The 23124-nt window shown below is 39.4% G+C and overlaps 1 protein-coding gene across 1 annotated transcript; it reads right to left on the reverse strand.

Annotated features, from left to right (window-relative positions):
* Positions 1-2034: 2034 nt before the first annotated feature.
* Positions 2035-22449, reverse strand: tada2a (transcriptional adaptor 2A). Its single transcript, XM_080428506.1, has 15 exons — positions 22325-22449; positions 21401-21507; positions 21251-21310; positions 20231-20322; positions 19330-19487; positions 18875-18963; positions 18425-18497; positions 18238-18301; positions 11927-11970; positions 9732-9842; positions 6953-7024; positions 5844-5976; positions 4214-4257; positions 3098-3177; positions 2035-2780 (listed from the first exon to the last, which is right to left on the reverse strand). The coding sequence occupies exons 1-15, from the start codon at positions 22347-22349 to the stop codon at positions 2595-2597; spliced, it is 1338 nt and encodes a 445-aa protein (XP_080284632.1). The 5' UTR covers positions 22350-22449; the 3' UTR covers positions 2035-2594.
* Between the last annotated feature and the right edge of the window lie 675 nt (positions 22450-23124).

The raw sequence follows: 23124 nt of genomic DNA on the forward strand, positions 1-23124 counted from the left end.
AGGCGGACTGAGTCTACTGTAGTTGAAATACGCAAATGTACATTACAAAATTAAGGGAAAGTTGGACATTTATGATAAAATATGGACACCCTACAAATATTCTCAGATGGACTGATGTGAGGACAAGACCCTAGAAAGTGTTAGAAAGGCAGCTGCGTCCGTAAAACCTAGCAATGTGTTTGTTTTCTGTCTATTAAAAATATATTATTATTGTAATATTTTCTCATTTCTTTTGGTGGTGTTATGTTTTTTTTCTGTTTGTTATGCACTGTATTGTCTCTAAAATAAAATAAAAATAAATAAAAAATGAAATACGCAAATGTGCAGACAAGCCAGCCAGTCAAACAGGGTGGGTTACAGTTCAATTATACAACTGTATAATGAGAGGGGATTAATGGGATCCTCTATAAATGTGCATTATTTAGTTTAATAGAGATAATATACAGATAATATTTATTTTGATATCAGTCATTTGTTTTTGTTACAACCAACAACAATGAATGTAATGTTTATTCATGGTGTGCAAATAAAGAGGACATACTGTAACACAATGGCTTTATGTCTGTGGGTTCCTGACATTTAAAAAAAATGAATCCAATAGAGTTACTGTCTCAAGGACACTTCGACACATAGCCAAGAGGAGCCGGGGATCGAACTTGGAACCTTCAGATTCTAAGACGGCCGCTCTACCTCCTCCTGAGCCACTGCCGTATTGTTAGTGTATTATAATTGCCATAGTTGTAATACATCATGTTATAACCGTAATAGATTATAATCACTGTTATTATGCATTATAGTGTGATTATAAGTCACTATAGGTGGTCATTGGGTGCTTTAAATTGTTATTGCATAAATGTAATGCTATTCTTTTTTTTACTTTACTTCAACCAACCAATGACCACTTACATTGACTTATAATCACACTATAATGCATTAGAACAGTGATTATAATTATAATTCTCATATGTGAGTTATACATTAATCAGTATGTAATGCATAACTCACATATGAGAATTATAATTATATATATATATATATATATATATATATATATATATATATATATATATATATATATATATATATATATATATATAATTATAATAAAACCATGATCTTGGCCAAAAGACAGTCTGTGAGTGACCAGTTATTAAGTATGATAGCTGACCTTATAATTATTAAAGGTATGAAAATGTGTTACAATTGCATTATGAGTACTTATAACTGTAATTATGCAGTGCTATAAGCTAACTACAATGCTATTACACTTGAACTTATGTTATTATAAAATGCTTAATGTGTTTTGATTGTTATAAAGCATCATTAGTATTTATGAGATGTTATAAGTATAATTATACAGTGTTATAAGTACTGCATTATAAGTAGCCTATGTTTATAAAGCATTATAGGCATGGGATGGATAGCAAATGTTACCAATAAGAACCACAGGCAAGCATCTGAGGGTGGGAGGGGCAGTGGTTCAGTGGTGTAAAGTAACTAAGTACATTTACTCAAGTACTGTACTTAAGTACTACTTTGAGGTACTTTTACTTTACTGGAGTATTTCCAATTGTCAATACTTTCTTTTACTCCACTACATCTCAGAGGCAAATATTGTACTTTTACTCCACTACAATTATTTGAAAACTTTAGTTACTAGTTACTTTACAGATATAAATGATTTCATTATAAAACATACATTAACCACTTTAGCCCCATTTTATACCGAGGCTATTTGAAAATAGCCAATCTACAAGCTCGCGACGCGTTGCGTTGTGAGCTTGTAGATCTGCTATTTTCAAACATTTTAGTACTTTTACTTTTGGTACTTTAAGTACATTTTGATGCCAATACTTTTGTACTTTCACTCAAGTAAATTTTGAATTCCAGACTTTAACTTGTAACAGAGTACTTCTAAATTGCAGTATTGATACTTTTACTTAAGTAAAACATTTGAGTACTTTTTCCACCACTGGGTTCAGACCAGAGCTTAACCCTGTAAGACCCGAGGCCGATTCTACAGATGCCCTCTAAATCAGGACTTCTCACACATTTTTAAAACATTTTCAAAAATAGCAGATGTACAAGCTTGCAGCGCAGCACGAAGTGACGCACTGTGAGCTTGAACATCTGCTATGTTTGAATAGCCAACGCAAAAATCAAAAATGACACAAGATGCTTTCCCAGGTTTATGGGTTAAGACAGTAACTCAATGGATTAATTTATTTTACATGATGAAATGTACATGCCATTATATTTTTTTCTAAAACAAATGCTAACATAAAACACACAAAAAAAAAGATTACAGTGGAATTAAATACCCATTTCCAATCAGACATTTATGCTGCTGGAATATACTGTACAAATAGATTTGTCCGTTTTTATACAATACAAATAACACTTGATTCAAAAACACACACAGACCCTAAAAGTTGATTACAAAGATTAAAATCGTTCAAATGAAGGAGCATCAGTGAAAACATCTCGAAGGACATTGAGAGCGTCATTTTACAGACACAATGCGTATAAAAACGACACCGGGCATAAAGTACAATCCAATCATCGCCAAAGCCACACAAAGTCATCCAGCAGCGCTAGGCTTTATTGATGTAGCCCTCTTTAATTAAGAAGTCATAGATTTTGCGTGTCTTGTTGACGTCAATTTTGATCAACGCCCGGGCCTGTGCCAGCCGCAAACCGCCCTGCCGCCTGCACTCATTCAGCAGGGCCTGCTTGTACTCCAGGTAGGCCCCTGGCACCAACCGCACCACCTGACAAAGCTACAAGCACAACACAAGGGACCGTGAGGGGTACACAAACACACAGTATTTGTGAGCTGAGCTATTACTAGCTCAGTTTTAAGCTAGATAAAGTTACACTTTATCATATCGCATTGCTCGCCAAAATTCTGGTTGAAAATGTGTTTAGCAGATCTACAGTACAAGCTAAAACTGTCACATGGTCGGTCATGGTGACATGTAATGAGCTTGCATTTTTTGAAAAAAATTCAATATCCTATTAGGATATGCTCAGAATAGGAATGACAGGCTGAAAGTGATTAATGTGTTCAGACAACAGACAGTTGTAAATTATGTACCTCTTTTTCCTGTTCATTGAGCTTTTCTGTTCCAGGCAGTCCAGTCAGGTTGAGAGGAGGGGCACTTCTCCGACCTGTCGCTGTAGAACAGGGATTCAACAACAGTCAAGACAGACCGGTTACACGCTCACTGTATATGTCTATGGATGCCAAGATATAGGCAGCTCCATGAAATCCAGTTAATCCCTTTGTTGGAAGAGGGCAATGGCAAATTGTGTAAATATAGCTAGGGGTAACCAGACCCATTTCAACGTTGCATTTTTCTGATTTGGTCTAGAGTGGATATGGATATAGCCTGTGCTCCTCCAAAATAATTCCCCTCGGCCAGAGTAATTTTTGCCAGACCCAAGGGGTCGGGCTTACATGAGGCTTTGTACCTGTTTCGTCCATACATGGGCATGTGCCATTTGTCCTCCGGCCCCAGCCAAAAAAAAGTTCGTGACGTCCCCTTTCGTCACGAACTATTCATGACATCATGAACTTCAGTTATAAAGTGGTTTGTAGGTGTGTTACATACTAGGACTTCATTCTGGGTCTGGCAGAACCAGGTCTCCTGGTCTTGTATTAATGTATTTATTAAGTACTTCTTGGAATGCTTAATTTGGTATATTCATGTTTTACTCGCAGTCTTGGCGACTGGCAAGTCCAGGCTATGAATTGGCATTCATAACAACATTGGATATTTCCGGTTCAGTGTTTGGAACTATACAGTAGTGTTTGGAACTATTGGTCGCCCAATGGAAAGCGTTACTTCCACATTGTTCTTGTTCTTGTTATCTCTGAGCACAATCTAACAAATTCCAAATCTACTATAAGTTGGTTTGCAAATAAACGAATGAATATTGAAAATTATATGAATATTCTTCGTTTACAACAGAAGTCTATGGGAGTGCAGTAACACTCTCAATAGCTCTGGGTCTAATCCTATGTGTTTGGAGTTAAAGGAGGGCAATACTTATGAGGGGAAAATATAAGTATGTAAGTAAGTTGCTTTGTTCTTTGCAGAGTGACTAGTGAGAATGTGTGTGTGTGTGTGTGTGTGTGTGTGTGTGTGTGTGTGTGTGTGTGTGTGTGTGTGTGTGTGCTCGCTTGTGCGGTTATGCAGCGATACCATACCTGACATTGTGATGGTCGTGACAACAGGAGTGATGCCAGAGTCACTGTGTACAGAGGGGAAAGAACTCATCACTACGTGTCACATACACACGTACCTGCATCAGAGGTCGCGTTAGTCCGATAATTGCCGGTTTTGACCGATTTTTTATGACAAAGACCGGAAAAAATAAATCTCTCCGGACATCCTGACCGGTTGACAATGACCCAGCACGTTCATTAATTTTCACCGCAAATCAGGCACATTTCAAATCCTCTGCTTTGCAAGCGCGCTCTCTCGCTCTCTCGCGCTCTCTCTCTCGCTCTCGCTTAACAGCGTGTGTGTGTTTCTGGGAGAGAGATGGAACGAAAGAGTGTGTCACACGCTGTTAAGTTACACCTATTTCCTGTTAACAATAACCAGTGTAAAATGTGCTCTATTGGGAGGTAAATGGGAGACACTTTATTGTGAAGGTACAACCGGAAGAAAGAGAGTTGTTGCTGCTGCGTAGTTGTCGCAATATATTTTAACTCTGGTCTGACGGCAGTCAGACAGAGACCGCGGTCCGGTTATTTTATATAAAGTTGTGTATTTAACAGTCAGTCACGCACAAGTTGTATCATTACGAGTTAGAATATGTCACAGACACTAGGCTACTACAAGGGCACTTATGAGTAAAGTTGGCAAGTTTCTCTACTACAGTTTAACATGATGAAACATCCAACACAGATGCGTAAATACTCTTCACAACAGCTATAGGCTACTGCAACTGTGGCATCCAGGTGAAACACGACGTTAATAAAGGTGGACCTATTTTTAACTCTATGAGGGGGACACGTTAAAACGTTACCACTTTGAACTGAATAGCTCTATGAGGAGACGACAAGATTCTCACAACTCATCAACTTTCCGACGGCTGTCCCAGCCAGACGCACGATGGCATCCACTGCCTAACTATACAGTATAACCTCCTGTGAGTGAGTAGTGGTCTATAATTTATTGCCCTAACAGGTCAGCTGTCAGCTGATTAGAAAATGCGTTCAAAGTCCGCAATTGATTATTGAGAAACCATTACGTATCAGTGACGCAGCATGCGCAAATGGTAATTCATGTATTTGTGCCAGATGACCCTGCTGCTATATAAAATGTGTATATTAGTACTACTCGTTCATCATGGTTCATGTTCAAATAGCTCAATCCAAAATATAATGCTGTAGGCCTAAGTGTTAGGCTGTATTTACGCATCAGCTTGTTATTAATGCATAAACATAATTATGACCGGTATTTTTATCAGATGTCCGATAAATTTGAATCATTCCGGACATTAGGACCGGCAGATTAAAATCCTAGCGCAACCCCTGACCTGCATGTCTGTTTATCACTCTCCCCCAGGTTCCTCATCCAATGAGGGAATGAATCATCAAACAAACTACCCTTTTTTTTAGAACAGCAGGACTATAATGAAAAAGCCAGAAATCATTATTTGTGATGGTACTGTACGTGGGACATGCAGTACTGAGCATGTGTGCTCTTTTTGTCTCAGTATTTCTGGGTGTTTACGCGATGACAGTGGTCAGAGGTCAGAGGTCAGTGGAGAGGAGGATTACTGCTGCCCTTCTAATAAACAGGAAGTGAAAGGGACAGTGGTCTCACATTGCAGCCTGTTTACTGAGCCACTGCTGGCATGCCCGGCCATCCTGGATGTACTGTATCACATCACACAGCATTGTCCTCTTCCTCCTCTCATCCTCCCGGACCCTCTTCACCTGCTCGTACACCTTGGCACCTGCCAGGGGATAAGACAGTGGGGCGAAAAAGAGCACACAGAATGTTCAAAAACGCAGGGTTTAGTTTTAGATTTCACTATTCCAAATGAGCTCTATAAAAAAAACATATTACTGTCCCAGATCCACTTATGAATGCTGGCAAGGAAAAGGACATAAAACCCACTCAGGAAAGTGATGCCTGGATTGATTAACTATGTGGGCTTAACTAAATGATGTAGATTCAGAAAAGATCCTTTGGTTTAGTGAGTACTGGGTGTGGAGCAATGACATAATACAACAAGAAAAGTGCACTCCTCCAGGCCAGCTTTGCTACCCAGGGCCAGTAAAGTTTGGAAGTCAATCAGCCATTCAGAATGGAAGATCTGACTGATACATCTGGATCACATAACTCCAGAGATATCTGTGTGAGATTTGGACAAAATATGTAGGAGTAGTAGCAAAAAGTGTGTTTTGAAGAAAATCTAGTGCGGCACAAATGGGCGGGGCCTATGGGGAGTTGCGTCATGAACCACCATAGCGTCACCATGAGGCCTATTTCAAAGATTTGGGGTGGCGGTAACCAAGTCTCTAATTCAGTTCAACAACTTTTATCCCTTGTGTTGTGACTCATCAAATCAATGTCACCTTCTATTTAATTACTGACATTTTTGTTTGGAAACAATGCAATGTTCTTTGTATTTTAAAAGGTAATACAATTTATGTTTTGAAAATTCACTGGAAAAGAAAAGCAGTACAGGTGCTGCAACAGCTTCCTTCCAGTATATTTTTTATGTGTTGCCAAAAGTATTTAGGGATTTGTCAGCAGTTACTACTCAAGTCTGGATGAAAAAAAAATGCCCCATGCATCTCTGCTCTTTAGTGAAGTAATTAGTACTAAAGCCAGCCAAATCTGAAACAGAGCGTTGTTGAATAGGTGGTATCCAATACTCAAATTCACTGCAATCTGAAAGTCAAGAGGGGTGAAATAGGACTCACCACAGAAAGACTTGATCCCTGCTCTCCTGTACTCCTGTAGTCTGTGAATCTCCCTCTGCAGATCAAACTCCACTGGAAAGGAAAGGACATGATGGTGCTGGGTGTTAAACCACACACGTCTAAACCACAGAAAATGTCAAGTACAGCGGTTTGAGATATTCGCTCCAGAATCAGACACAAACACGGACAGGGTTGAAAGAATTGTCGAGTCGCCTGGCCTTCGGCTGATAATACAGTATAAACAAGCAAGACTTTTGTACACCTACAAGGCGACAGGTGTGTATGAGAAGACCAAAGATGTGAAGTCTATTGGATATTCACTCTGTACCGACCCACGCCACCGAAAGGCTTAAATGATTAACTACTCTTGGATTTCATGCTGTGAAATGTCTTTTCTGATATTTTAGATTTTATTAACATTTTCAATATAGACCCTGCTAATTTGTGTTGCTTCCTAAAAAAAAAGGCCCAGACTGCCAGGATTTTGCAATTTTCTTACCTATTCAAGTAGTCACAGAATATTTATCTCCAGTATGATCGATCCCCTGATGGTTGCTAATCACGGAGGGTTTCACTATGCTTCCATGAAGAAGAAAAAAATGTCGCGATTCCCGTTTGCTTGTTATACCCAGTTGAAAATAGCATGTTTCACTCAAAAATACATAGTAAAACACAGAATCAGAATCAGTTTTATTGTCACATCACAGGTTTACAAGGTAAAAAAGTGGGTGAAATTCGTTTTTGTACATCGTTCCCATCGCAACGTTAATTTCCATAGAAAGAAGAGGGGGGGGGGGGAGAAGAAGAGGGGTGGGGGGCAAGTGGGAAGGAGATCAAAACAAGAGAGCAAGAGAAGGCCAGACAAGTTATCTACATATTTACAAAGTACCTGAGATAATAAAAACTAAGGTGCCTGAGCATAGCAGCAATAGCAAAGCACAGGAGCAAAGCACAGGAGCAGAGATTCAGAATATTTCCCTAATATTTTAACCAGGAAGTGAATGGGAACAGTAAATCTTTGGATCGCGTTATCTCCTGGTTCTGTGTGAAAAACAGGGATATATATATACATACATATATATATATTTTTTTTAAGAGACGTCATTGGCGGTGTGGGCTTACAAAAAACTGCCGTCAAAAGCCGTCATTGGCAGGGAATGAGTTAAAAATATTTGTATTGCCTATATATTGTGATTTTGATCTGGTCCTTTTTCTCCCTCAGAGACTAACTAGAAACAGGGTGGGGACTTACCTTCCTTCTCCAGTGTATGTATTGTTGTTCGGCACCTGTACATTTTTGTTGGGATGTGCGTGCTTCCCTTTGGACTCTATTTTTGATTGTTATATATTGTTTGATTAGATGTTATATATATTGTTTGATGAGATGTTTTGCCGATATCTGATGTTTGTGTCGCTGTTGTTTGGTCCACCGCAGGCTGGATAGCCTATTTAAAGATTGTCTCTCTCGCTTTGTAACTTGACCTGATGAAGGTCTCTTGACCCAAATGTGGTTTTCCCATTTAAAAACCTTTTTTTTGCATTTGAAGACTGTGCAGGAAATAATATTATGACTCAAAACAAGGTAGATCCAAACTAATAATACAAATAACATTTCAAAGCCTCACATTCAAACATAAACATAAAACATTGGCTAAAAATATCAGGATTATTTTAATGATACCGATTTTTACGTACATTTTATATGTGCAACCTTTGTCATATCTTGAGAATATGCTCACTGGATTTTGGGATTAGCACTCCACTGAGAATTTTCATTGTTGAAGCGAAACCTCCGGAGGTTTCGCCTTTACCAACTCATTCATGTAGAAATCTATCCTTGAGCGCAAAATCTTTCATGATTACAAAATGAAGCAGTGGCCCCCAACGAGCTAACATCCATGGGACCATGAATCAGATATTCATAGCTATTTAGATAAGTGTATTCATTGATATGAATATCAATACATAGAAAGAAAGCCAGTGTAGCAAAGAAAACAAATACACACACATTACAGAGTATCTGCTGCAGCGATACGGAGCCTGATCTAGCAAGGACATTATCGTGGTGATAAAACTAGGTCTTCTAAAAAATGAACAACAGGTTTTCAAGTCTGCCTGACATTCACAATATGCAAATGGTCCAGAGGTAAGAGGCAAAAGTTGTCGACTCAGCACAGTAAACTTCGAGTGTTCATTTAACTCCTAAGAACATACAAATGGTTAAATTTTTACACTCTTTGGAGTTAAATTAACACACAGGGCCTTATCTTCCGCAGCCAGCGCTAGATGTAGAATAGTAGTTATTCTTTGCGTCTACGTGCACCTGAGTGCGGTTGTTAATTCTGAGTGTTAAATGTTATTTTATTACAAGTCATTTACGGTCTATGGCTTGGAATAGAACGTGTCGGACCTTTCCATGCGCACTGCGTACGTAGAGAGAGAACCACTGTCTCACTGTTTCATGACGTCTTTGACGTCCCGTGGCACACGGGGCGTCAGGCCTCACGACGTCTTTGACGTCATGTGGCACTGAATGAGTTAATGCAGGACATCGCTATTACACAAAAGTGTTGATTCTTCTAATCTCTGCCACTAAGGAATGCGCCTACCAAGGGCGCAAGCCGCTTGGTGATGGCAGCTGACACTCTGATCGGCTGTATTAATGTAACCCCCAACACACACCCAAGACTAATTCAGGCCCGTTTAGCGCATTACGCTCGCCGCAACGGACATTTTAGCGTCCTGAAAATATGCAATGCATATAAAGCTCAATACTCACATGCATGACTTTCGATGAACTTGTCATGCTCAGTGGGCCCGACCACCCTGGCAAATCGTCTCATAGCATCATACAGACCCTGAACCTCCTTTGGGTAGCACCGTTCCAGCACTGAGATAGAAACACAGATAGTGTGAGCACCCGTCCCACACACACACACACACACACACACACACACACACACACACAAGGATAAAAATATAGTCTAGGCCTGAGGAAGATACAAAACTGTGCTGTACATGGTATCACATTGATTAATCTAAGCAGCATATAGTATTGATAAATATAGAGCACATTTGTGAAAATCTCATATCAAACCCACTCACAGTACCAGTCTCCCATTGAGACTGATAACAGCATAAAAGCACACATGCCACAAGCATTTCTCATTCAGTCATTCACATATTGCTCTCCTTTAGTGGGAGGTTCTGTATGTCTCTGTTCCCAAATGCATTAGATGAATGTAAGGCCCACGACATGCTTCAAAATAATCCACCTGACATAAGAACTTTCTTCTGATGACAATTGTGCCTTAATGGTGCCAACAGTTGTTGTTCGGTCTTCTGAGAGCTAGACCCCGCCCACTCAGATCGAATTAATCACAGCTGTGTGCAGATTGCTGCGTTGGAAGCATTGTGTAGTGTGTACTACTATATAAGCGCGGTTATTTTAATGCCTGGATACCCTCAGGCAATGGCATCGAAGGGAACTACACACGCAGCTCATAGTGCAGCTGTTTGTGTCTCCTCGCGTAGCGCCAGAGAGAGGCAATGCTCTTGAGGCACATTTACTCCATTTCGCTTATTTCTCTCACCTCAAACGTTTTCAGATACATATTTTTAACGTACTGTTTATGTTTAAAACGAGTAATGCACCGTCCGGGAAAAGATGTTTTTCAATTAATTAGGTCTTTAAAGTTTAATGACTTAAACACTATGCACTTGGTTGTATGTCAAACATGAAAATAGCAAATCTATAAACTCACAACGTGAGAAGGACAATATCAGTCACAAGAACCAAGGACGGGTGTTTCCGATGAATCTATCATGGTTAAAATGTTTTAAGTTACAATAGGTTTGTGTAGGAAGGGGCGTGTCTAATAAAATTTATATCAAATATCTAAATACTGAATCAAGCAACTTAAAAACTGTCCGGGGGCTCACAAAGGCCTGAGTAGATCATAAAATGAAACTTTAAAAAAAAAGTGAAATATCCCTTTAAGTCAATTTGTTCTAATTGGTGACGATTATAAAAATCGCTATGTAGAGACGAGTGAACAATGGGAAATTACAGTGAAATTCATTCACTTTTAAGTATAATTCATTAGGGTATAGTTAACCTTGACAGCCCTACTTATGTGTGTGTGTTACACAGACTCAATGTGACTGGCTCAGACTACAGTATGAGCCCCTGATAAACTACAGCCTTGAACTACTTCTGTTGGTCAAACTGCTTCCAGCAATAACCAAGGCTATAGTAAGGGCCTTCAAGTCTTGAAGCCCCCACACACACACACACACACACACACTTTGACAGTCTCCATGACAACCAGGCTGCAGCTCCACAGCTATACTCTGGGTAGCCTTTTGTCGTGAAAGACTACAAAGATAAGGGAGAGGAGGGCTGACTGGAGGCAGGAGGATAAATAAATAAAACATGAGAAGAGCACTCTTCAACTCCCAAACAACAACAACACATTTCACAGGGCAACACCTGGACATAACAATGAGCTGAACAATCAGAAGGAAGGCTTTGACTGGACAAATGTATTCATGGCGTCCCTTGCCATCTGACCTCCAATGCATGAACCCACGTCATGGAAGGGATTACATTACCAGGCTTGGCAAGATCCAAATTGCGTGGGCTGGATCAATAAAACCTCATAAAGCTCCCAATCTATTGTCATTAGAACGGCAGTGTTCATTTCATAGGTGTCTATTCATAGACAGGTAATTATGCTGTGGCACACGGTGGGATTGGACTATTCTTAGCTTGGATCGTAAATATGAGCTCCCACACCTCAGCTGGCCAATGGGGCCACCGAGGTTAGCGGTGATGGTTATTGCACTCGAGTTGTTTACACGATGCAGCCATAGAAACGCAGACACAGAGCGATTCTGGCTGCTAGATAACGAATGCCTTTATGGGAAGCTAGAAATACAGTAGCCAAGCCTATATGAATGTAGGGTACTCACTCTGGAACTTCCTCAAGTTAATCAGTCCATGGTCTCGAATAATCCTGCAACAAATAAGATCAAGGTCAGGTTAATTTATTTGTACCTGTAGGTACATTTGGTTTGCTGTAGTCTTGACACACATTTAAGAAACTACACACACAAGCTACTACAGACAAATGTCATAAAGTGCACTATTGCTCAAATATTCACTACTTAAGGAGTAGTTCACCCAAAAAAATACTTATTTTCTATCAATTACACACCCCATGAAGCCTTGAATTCATGAAGATATTTTAGTTTTTGTCGCATTCCTAAGCCAATAATTTGATGACCGGCGGAGACCAAAAGAGTCTTCATTGAGACTCTGCCGATCATCAAATATTGGCTCATAGTAGGGGGTACTAAGCACAAAAAATGGCCAAATCGTTACGCGGCGGATAAAAGCATGAAATTTGATACAGATGTCCCTTGGGTCCTCCTAAAACATCCTAGAAGGGGTGCCCAAAAAAATCTTAAACAGGAAGTGACTTATGGACAAAATTCAAAATGGCCACCTAAACTGTTGACCGTTGACTCAAAAGACACCAAAAGAATCTCCAAAAAGCATAAAATTTGGCACATATGTCCCTTGGGTCATCCTAAGACATCCTAGAAGGGGTGCCCAAAGGAATCTGAAACAGGAAGTGAGTTATTGACTAAATTGAAAATGGCCGCCTAGTGTTGTCGATTGACTCAAAAGACAACTAAAGAATCTCATAAAAGCATACAATTTGGCACACATATCTTTTTGGTCATCCTAAGACATCCTAGAAGGGGTGCCCAAAGAAATCTTAAGCAGGAACTGAGTTATTGACTAAATTGAAAATGGCCGCCTACAGTGTTATCTATTGACTCAAAAGACAACTAAAGAATCTCATAAAAGCATACAATTTGGCATACATGTCCCTTGGGTCATCCCAAGACATCCCAGAAGGGGTGCCCAAAAAAATCTTAAACAGGAAGTGAGTCATTGACAAAATTGAAAATGACCGCCTACAGTGTTGTCGATTGACTCAAAAGACAACTAAAGAATCTCATAATGGCATACATGTCCCTTGGGTCATCCTAAGACATCCTAGAAGGGGTGCCTGAAATTATCTGACACAGGAAGTGAGTTATTGACTAAATTGAAAATGGCTGTGTACAGTCTTGACAGATGATGCAAAAGACACTCATAAAAAATAATCTCATAAAAGCATGAAATTTGGTACAAATGTCCCTTGGGTGATCTGAATGCATCCTAAGGGGTGCCAAAAAAAGTTTGAATAGTCTCTCAATGGAAAACACTCCTCCCACACGGGCTGCACTGCTACAATATTCAAATCGAGCAGCCAATCTAGCATTTGGTCCAGAAGCCTGAAAGCTATGCAATCTCTACCATCTCCTGACAAATAAATTAAAGTCGCTGATTCGTGGACACCTTTATGGACACTCTTGCCAGAGGCTGCTTAAGTTTGTAGAGAACTCAAGTGTGGCTGCAAAGCTGAGCCCTTCTGTTCGAGAAAGTGTAGATGCCGGGATGCTGGGTTACCTTGCAGAGCATTATGCCAATGTGCTGGTAATTGCGAAATGGAACACATGAATACATGTAGTTACTAAACACTAATCACAAAAAAACAGTAATGATCAAGAAGAAAATACATGAGAAGATAGAGTGTAAAACAAGCAAGAAGATGTAGAGTGCAAAATAAATAAGATGCAGAGAGTAAAATAAGAATATGCAGAGTAAGATAAGATGCAGAGTAAAATAAATGAGAATATGCAGAGAGTTAGATAAATAAAGAAGATTCAAAGAGTACAATAAAAAAATTATGCAGAAAGTAAAATAAGTAAGTGATGTAGAAATGAAAACAGAAGGTAGACTACAAAATACGGCAAGTTATGCACTGCATAACCTGTCGTATTGAGTCTGCATAATATGCAGACTGCCATGGTGTCACAGTCCGCTCCTCGGGCTGTGGACGATGACTTTATTATTCGGACCTTGAATGCCCTTATATGGTGTTGGACTCCTATGGGCTGTTCTTTAGGCCTGGTTAGGCCGTTCTTTATATTCTGCATTTGTATTGTAACTCTGTTGCCCTGGCCTTGGTTTTCCGTACTCTTGTTTTGTAGTAGTGTTTCCTGTCTGCCTTGTTTACTGTTTCCTGTCTTGTCTCACCTCCCTGTGATTATTGTAAACCTAGTCACCTGTGCTCCTTGCCTGTTAGCCTATCCTGTGTTGATTGCCTGTTGTGTTCACCTGCGTCCTGTTAATCCCCTGTCTATTTAAGTCCTGTGTTTGATTCAGTTCCCTGTTGGTTCGTTGCTTACAGTCGTGTGAGTTATTTGTTAGTCCTTGCCTAGTTGATGCTTTGTACTTAGTTCACCTAGCTTTCCCAGTTTAGTTTCCCCTGTACGTCCTCCTTATTCTGACTGCTTACTTGTGTATCGACTCTGCCTGTACCTGGACTTTGATTACTGCCTACTCCCTTTGTTTGGTGTTAATAAACACTTTAATTTGAGCTACGCTGCCTCTGCCTCTCATCTTGCACTTGGGTCCTACACCTCCAGAACCACACCGTGACACATAGTCAACTGTTTAAACAGCCATTTAGAATTTCTTCAACATGGTCCCTTCCTAAAAAGTTTAATAAACAAGCAAACAAATAAATAACCCCTTCTAGGATATATTAAGAAGCACTCAATGTACGTACCAAATTATACACTTTTATGACGTCCCCTTATGTTTTCTTTTGTGTCAACTGCTTTTAGGCGGTCACTTCCTGTTTAAAACCTTTTTGGGCACCCCTTGTAGGATGCGTTCAGATCACCCAAGGGACATTTGTACCACATTTCATGCTTTTATGAGATTCTGTAGGTATCTTGCATCATCTTTCAACACATTAGGCGGCCATTTTCAATTTAGTCAATAACTCACTTCCTGTTTCAGATTATTTTTGGCACCCCTTCTAGGATGTGTTAGGATGACCCAAGGGACATATGTGCCAAATTGTATACTTTTTGGAGATTCTATAGGCTTTTTGAGTCAATCGCCAACACTGTAGGCGGCCATTTTCAATTTAGTCAATAACTCACTTCCTGTTGAAGACTTTTTTGGGCACCCCTTCTAGGATGTCTTAGGATGACCCAAGGGACATGTGTGACGCATTTTATACTTTTTGGAGATTCTTTAGTTGTCTTTTGAGTCAATCGACAACACTAGGCGGCCATTTTCAATTTGGTCAATAACTCACTTCCTGTTTCAGATTTTTTTGGGCTCCCCTTCTAGGATGTCTTAGGATGACCCAAAGGACATGTGTGCCACATTTTATGCTTTTTGGAGATTATTTTGGTGTCTTTTGAGTCAACGGTCAACAGTTTAGGTGGCCATTTTGGATTTTGTCCATAACTCACTTCCTGTTTAAGATTTTTTTGGGCACCCCTTCTAGGATGTTTTAGGATGACCCAAGGGACATCTGTATCAAATTTCATGCTTTTATCCGCCGCGTAACGATTTTTCACTTAGTACCCCCTACTATCAGGAATGCGACAAAAAATATCCATGAATTCAAAGCTTCATGGAGTGTGTAATTGATAGAACATTTTTTGGGGTTCTTTAAGATTAAAACAAAACATAACCACTAAAATAGTGTTTTTGCTATTTTAAATATTCAGATAAAGGCAGATTAGCTGCCTTCTAGTAATGAGTATGATGATTGTAAGACGTAAATCATACCCAGTGCTGATACAATTACCATGGCAACTGTACATTCCAATAAGTGATGGCGTTTAGTCATTTAACAAGTCTAAAGATACTTACACCCTAGGGGTGTTTATTGTGTATGCAATTAAATCACCTGAATTAAATCGCCTTTTTTAGAGACTTAGAGACAGACTGACAGGAAATGGGGAGAGGGAGATGGGGAGAGGGAGATGGGGAGAGACACGCAGCAAAGGTCGTCGGGATCGGGATTCGAACCCACGACAGAGGCGATCATTTTTATTCGGAACCCGGGCAATTTTTCGGAGCTTGCACCCCCGCGAATAAAGCCATCAACCTGTATCACAGGGAAGTCTGTGCCCTATACACACACACACACACTGATCGAGGACAAAGTACACACACCTAACTACACAGCGGCTTCCATTTGACTAACTTCGCCGGCCGGCTTGGAAATGACTGTGTGGAAGTGGTTGTTCATTTTTAACATTCTTGTATTTCCCAATGCATTTTAATGTTTGAAGTTTTCCGTTCATTGATATATAGAGTTAATCATGGGTGTGGTCACCTCACATGTTTCTCCTCCGCAGTGCTGGCACGCCTCTGTAGATTGGAGGGTGCCAAGTACTGTAGAGGATGAGGGGTGTGTCCGGCTGTATTAAAGAGCAATATTTTATATTGTGTGAGAAATGTAACTTATATCATGTTGTACAACATCGATTGGAATGTTTAGGTCGGTCATAGGCTATGGGAACGAGTAGCTGGGTTAATGACTGCTGATTGATTCTTGAAATGTAGTAGGATCCACTCCCTATAAGACGGAGGCTGCGGGGGAAGTGAATCTGTTGGACTTGGAGCAACAAGCTGTAAACATCTAGGAGAGAGCTGCCAGGGCCCTTGTGTAGGCCTGTTTAAACAGTCTCTCAAGTTCTTAGGTTGTTTTCTTTAGTTTGCCTTCAAGTGTTTTCATTTTCTATATGCATACTGTGCTCCTTACACCATGCACCAAAATCTTCTTCTGAGGATGGTGCTGGAGAAAGGATATGGAATCACAAATAGTTGGGGGTCATCGTCCAGGGAGCATGCATGCACTCATCAAATGTCATGCCAATCCACCTAATCCATCGATTATGAGATACTAGACCATAACCGGTGAAGGGCGCAGGCGAAAGTACAGACCTTGCTGCTTGTTTCTCGCGCGAAACCTGGCAACGTTATCGCCCATTGTTTGACACATAATTGGAGAGATTTGATGAAATTGAGAAACGGGCTTCGCAGTTAAGTTCAGATGGTAATGGGCAATGGCTGTGTGCAAAATCAGATCAAGTGCTCCAGCCAGTGAGGAGAAACGGGCACACAGTTTTGCTGACACAAAGACACCAAGACACCATGACACCATGGCCACAGAGGTTTGTCAAATTATAGGAGGATATGTTTTGCAAGTGAAAATGTTGGCTTAATGGTCAAGTTGGAAAAACCATTGGGTGTCACCCATTGACCACCATCAAGTCCTGCCGATACTGGGTAAAAAAGCGACACTATACAGTATAGGTCCATAGGACTAATTGTTGCTTGTGGTGTAGCGACAGTCTGAGTCTCAACCCAAACACTGTAGCTTGTCAAAGTGATGATGAAATACTAGAATGAGGCAAAACGTTCTGTGAAAACAGAGCACTTAAGAGGACACACCATGACTGAACTCTATGGCTGAAGGGATCACTCACTGCCTAGGGTCTAATCCTGTGTCACCAGTTTGGAGGTACTCTGACAAGCTATGAAGGCACTTGGAGGAGCTCGAAACCACACGCCTTGCCTTCACAGCCAGACATGCCATTCCACAGTGTTCAGGGAGAAAGAACTCGTTAACGCTGATTTACTGATGGATTCATTACCGCAGGGATTGGCTGTACGTGCACTAGAATGACAGCATAGCAGACTGAGGGGTTCTGTGGAATGACATCTCTGGAAAGCTAAGCAGTAAAAGATGGCCTGTTCCAGGAACACCATTTGCTACGATACTTTATGTTGGACGAGTTCACGTGTTATGGATGTAAATGTGTTATGTATATGGGTACTACAGATATAAATCACGTTATGTTTTGCACTTCAAACTTCAAACTAAATATGCTATTTGGGTTGTTGAAGCCAGGAAGGGAATTTACTGACTCTAGTGAATCAAATGTGTTTGCTCATTAAATGTGCAAAATATACAGTGTGGTAAACTGTAGTGAAGATACAGTTTTACAATGGGGCTTAATCTTGATCAAATTAAAGAATCTGAAAAGAACTGAACAGAAAAACCTATTTTTCAAAATGTTTGAAGAGGCTCTTTTAGCTTTTAACATTTCTAGGAAACAAAACAGTCTTGAGGCAGACATATTTTTTTCTAATGTGGAACCTACAGGCTAGGAGCCATTAATATGCAATAAATATAATAATCTCCATGATTAAGGAGGTATAGTTACAAGGGCTATGGTGGTCAGAGAGCTCAGAAATTAAAATAGTCATTTTGTGAAGACTTACAATGCCCCCTACTGGTAAATTGAGGTCATTCCATTATAAATGAGCAGGAGGAAGGTGGACTTACTTCTTTCTGCGTTGTCTCTCTTTCAGTCTTGAATGATATATATCGACAACTGCAACCTTAAGCGCTAAAGAAGGCAGATATGGGCCAAAATACAGTGTCTTATTGTATTGTAAATGCTTAAGCACGTGCCATTAATATTTCTTTAAAGGAATAACAGAAAGAAAATGATCTAAAAGAATTAACCTACCATGTAGGATGTCTGAGTCATCATCCACAAAATCAATGTCTTTCAAATCCCATTCAGCATAGTTGTCAAATTCCTACATCGGATACATAGGACAACACAGGCCTAATAAACCATCTTAGAATATAGAACTGGCCTGAGATCTGTTTGATGAATAAGTAAAGTTTATATCATCTAAATTAGTGCTCTTTATCAGACGAGTAAAAGCTACTATTTCGATGAGTCATTTGCTAAGGGGCAGCAACAAACAAAGGACATATTCTCAATAACACTAATAGAGCAATCTAGTGGTTATATGATCTCTTTACATTTCGTTTGTGGCAAACACAAAAAAATATGCCATGTATAATTCAGTAGAAATGACAATGTAACAAACTTGTAAATAAAACATAAAACACTGTCGTTATGGCAGAAATGTTCCTATCCATACCATAACCCAAAAACTCTTCTCACCTCCATGAAGTCTGCTCTGGCGGGCATGTATCCGGCCATGTCTCGAGAAAGCACAGAGTCAAATGTAGGCCTGGGAGGGTCATCTGTGGCTGTGGTAAGATGGAATATGTGCACACAAAATGTAAGCATGCATACACCACTCAACAACGAAACAAACAATACAAGAAGAAACTGCTGTAGAGGTCCCCCTGTTCAGCACAACTTTGGTTTATTTTGAGGGACCAGTCTATTCATTACATTTTGGTAGCTAGGGAGGAGCATCTGATTTTGGAGGTTGACTGCTCCTAAACATAATACGGTACATAATACGAGGTACATTTTGTGAATATTTTAAATATGCCTGCCAGAGTTAAGTGTTTTAAGAATGTTATTACTTTGCATTCCTTACAACACTTGAGTAGAGATTAGACAAAGTGCAGCTATAACAGGTGGATAGTGAAACAGGTCGCACTAACGTTTGAAGGGAATGGCGCTGTCTGCAGAGCGAGCCTCCTCCAGATGTCGGAGGCTGAGCAAGGTGGAGGAGAACAGTGGGTTGTTGATGAAGTTTTTCATGTAGTGGCTTTCACACTCCTCCTTGCTTTTGGTACGCATCTGATACGCCACATCCTGCCTGAGGAGTTCAAAAGATATTATTACACTTCAAGTAGGCTATATACCATTTAGGAAAGGCCAGATATCCAAAAAACATTTTAAATGCAAATGTTAAATATTTTTGCTATATTTTCTTAAAAGAATCCCTGGCTAATAAGCCAAATATGCCTTAATACATTGTAATTGTCCTCTATAACAAAAACACCTTAAATATTGTATTTATTTTAGAAATAGTTCTTTCCCACAATAGGGGCAATGCCCATCGCAAGTTGATGATGTCATTTGTCCATGTGTGGTCTAGCCCTATGGAATTTATGGAATGCATGTGGAGAAAAAAAAAAAACGTAATACTTCCTAGGTTAATATGAGCATCAAATCAATATTTTAAATGTTTTTTTGCACATGCATTCCATACAGTCCATAGGACTAGACCACACATGGACAAATGACATCATCAACTTGCGAAGGCCATTGCCCCTCTTGAGTAAAAGATGAACTGTTTCTAAAATAAATACAATATTTAAGGTGTTAAAAAAAAAAAAATGTTATAGGAGGGCAATTATAATGTATTAAGGCATATTTGGATTATTAGCCAGGGATCCTTTTGAGCTATATTATGAACTAAGGAACAAAATAAAAGTTCTTTACCATCCCAAAAATCAATTCAAATAGAAGCGAGCAATTATGTATATTTAACTTACTAAGCCCTTTTAACATAGGATATGAGCATATATCAGTGTTCTAAAGACTGAACTTACTAACCAGTTCCCAAAGCCACAGTCCATAACCGCTTCCAGCAAGGACACCTCTTCCTGTGCTGTCCACCCAGAATCCAGTACAGGAAAATCTGATGTCTACATACGGATGATGCAGAGTTGTGAGACATGCAAAAAAAACAGTGGCGTAAAGTACATTTACTCAAGTACTGTACTTAAGTACAATTGTGAGGTACTTTCACTTTACTAGAGTATTTCCAATTGTCTATACTTACTTCTACTCCACTACATCTCAGAGGCAAATATTGTGCTTTTACTCCACTACATTACTATTATTTGAAAACTTTAGTTACTAGTTACTTTGCAGATATAAATTATTACATTATAATGAAAAAACATCACATGGATGCACCTGGGACGTATCATCAGTGTTGTGGCCTGGGGTCATAGAATGTTTCGGGTCTCGCAACATACACCCTCGCCCAGGTGACCCAGCCAGGGTTGATCAAGCCCCGACTTACGTCCCAGGTAGCTACCCACGGTCAGTCCTAAATAGGGAAAGACAGGGCCACTCAATACGCTTGTCCGAAACTACTCTGCCAGGAATGGGGGAGAGGAAGGCTCTGGTACGTGGAGGGGCTAGGCTCTGTGGATGGCCTCCTGGCCGGGCTCCTCCTCTTACAAAACATACATTAACCACTTTAGCCCTATTTTATACCTAGGCTATTTGAAAATAGCCGATCTATAAGCTCGCGACGCGTTGTGAGCTTGTAGATCTGCTATTTTCAAACATTTTAGTACCTTTACTTTTGGTACTTTTAAGTACATTTTGATACCAATACTTTTATACTTTTACAAGTACATTTTGAATTTGGGACTTTTACTTGTAACAGAGTACTTCTACATTGCAGTATTGATACTTTTACTTAAGTAAAACCTTTAGTACTTTTCCACCACTGGTTAAAATCTGTGTGTGTGTGAGTGAGTGAGTGAGTGAGTGAGTGAGTGAGTGAGTGAGTGTCATCAGGATGAAAAAATGATACACAGTAGCTTTCATTTCACTTACCATGATTTCATATCCGTGATCACTCTGATGTTTCTTGTATTCAAATCCTCTGGTGAAACACTGAAACCAAACAATTTTGTTTTATTACTTTAGCTAAACAATCGGTGTTATTAAGCAATAAGCATGCATTCCACAAGGTCAGTGAATAACCTGAAGGCACAGCAGGAAAGGTGAGGGACCACACTCTGCACACTTGATGTATGGCTCGGTCAGGTAAGAGGAGCATCCTCTGCATGGTGGCTTATCAAAGGGATCATCTGGAGAGGAAATGAGAAGTCAGCTCATGACCTCTGACCTCTATAAAAAGAGCTTATAGCACAACATAAGACAATCAGTTTGGTTGAATAAATTAATATTCATGACTAGCCTATGCAGTGGTGTAAGTAACTAAGTACACATACTCAAGTACTGTACTTAAGTACATTTTGCATCGCGATGCATGGTGAGCTGGTAGATCTGCTATTTTCAAAAGATGTTTGTACATTTTGTACATTTGAAAGCTTGTGAAATGAGACATTCTGCATAATGAGTACTTTTACTTTTGGTACTTTTAAGTACATTTTGAATGATACCAATACTTTTGTACTTTTACTCCAAGTAAATTTAGAATTCTGGACTTTTACTTGTACATTGCAGTATTGATACTTTTACTTAAGTTAAAAAAAAATAGTACATTCACCAGGCAAAAATAGCTATTCAATGTCATGATGCACCCACTGGTTATTTAAGATTTTGCAAAGCAAATGATACTGAGTTGTTGTGATATTGTGGCTAAGCTAACAAGAGCTAACAACACCAGACCAGCAGCATGCCAGTTTCAAATAGCCTGAGCTTAGTGCAGTTCAATGTTCACCATAAGGGACGAATTGCTCAAATGATCGTCGCATGGCTGAAAACACTTAAAAATTAACAACATAGTGGATGTAAAAAGGTTAGCTAGTATGTTGCTTAGCATAGATAGCTTGTGTCGCTCGTTCGGTCGACAGGCTAACAGCTAACTAGCTGTAATGTACTGTCTGCAGGTAGCACAAAAAGACGGGTTTTAACTCTGCATTGTAGCTTTTTATTACTTACTTCCAAAAGACGTTAAATGATCCATACGATTTTATTATTCAACTAAATAACAGAAACGAGTAGTCTATTTTTTCGGTCTCAATCTATTTATCAAATTCTACATGTAAACCTGCGACAGTTTGCCAAGGGAAGAGCAATCGATCATCATAATGCAGTCAAAATCAGACCCAAATTGTAATGTGTGTGTGTGTGTGTGTATATATATATATATATATATATATATATATATATATATATATATATATATATATATATATATATATATATATATATATACACAATGTAGGCCTACTTAAAGTAATAAAATGTTTGAAAATAGCCGATCTACAAGCTCACAACGCCTAGTTGTGAGCTTGTAGATCGGCTATTTTCATATAGCCTATGAATAAAATAGGGCTAAAGTGGTAAATGTATATTTTATAATATAATAAGATCTGCAAAGTAATAGTTTTCAAATAATTGTAGTGAAGTAAAAGTACAATATTTGCCTCTGAGATGTAGTGGTGTAAAGTAAAAGTATTGAAAATTGGAAATACTAGTAATACTAATAATAGTACATTTTAGGGGCAAGGCCACTTGCATTTTTTTAGGGCACAAAGGCCAAACGTCAGGACAGGAAGGCCATCAAATAAAACGATGATTGTCCATTGAAAGAATTAATTGAATTTAATTCAGAATCTCAACAAAAGACACTGGCGTCTACATGACAAGAAAGAGACACTTGTGTCTACATATTGATAAGACAGAGGAGAAAGTGGTACAGTCAGCTGGGGCATTAAGGCCACTGTGGCCTCAGGGCA

Source organism: Gymnoscopelus braueri (genome assembly GCF_963280865.1).
Source record: "Gymnoscopelus braueri genome assembly, chromosome: 5".
NCBI classification, from domain to species: domain Eukaryota; kingdom Metazoa; phylum Chordata; class Actinopteri; order Myctophiformes; family Myctophidae; genus Gymnoscopelus; species Gymnoscopelus braueri.

Bases quoted from the DNA above. Each gene is read 5' to 3' on its own strand.
- tada2a (XM_080428506.1), bottom strand. From the start codon at position 22,349: ATGGATCATTTAACGTCTTTTGGAA. The intron at 21,311-21,400 runs GTTATTCACTGA...GTTTGGTTTCAG, and splicing joins CTTTCCTGCTGTGCCTTCAG to TGTTTCACCAGAGGATTTGA. The intron at 11,971-18,237 runs GTAAGTCCACCT...TATTTGTTGCAG, and splicing joins GAGAGACAACGCAGAAAGAA to GATTATTCGAGACCATGGAC.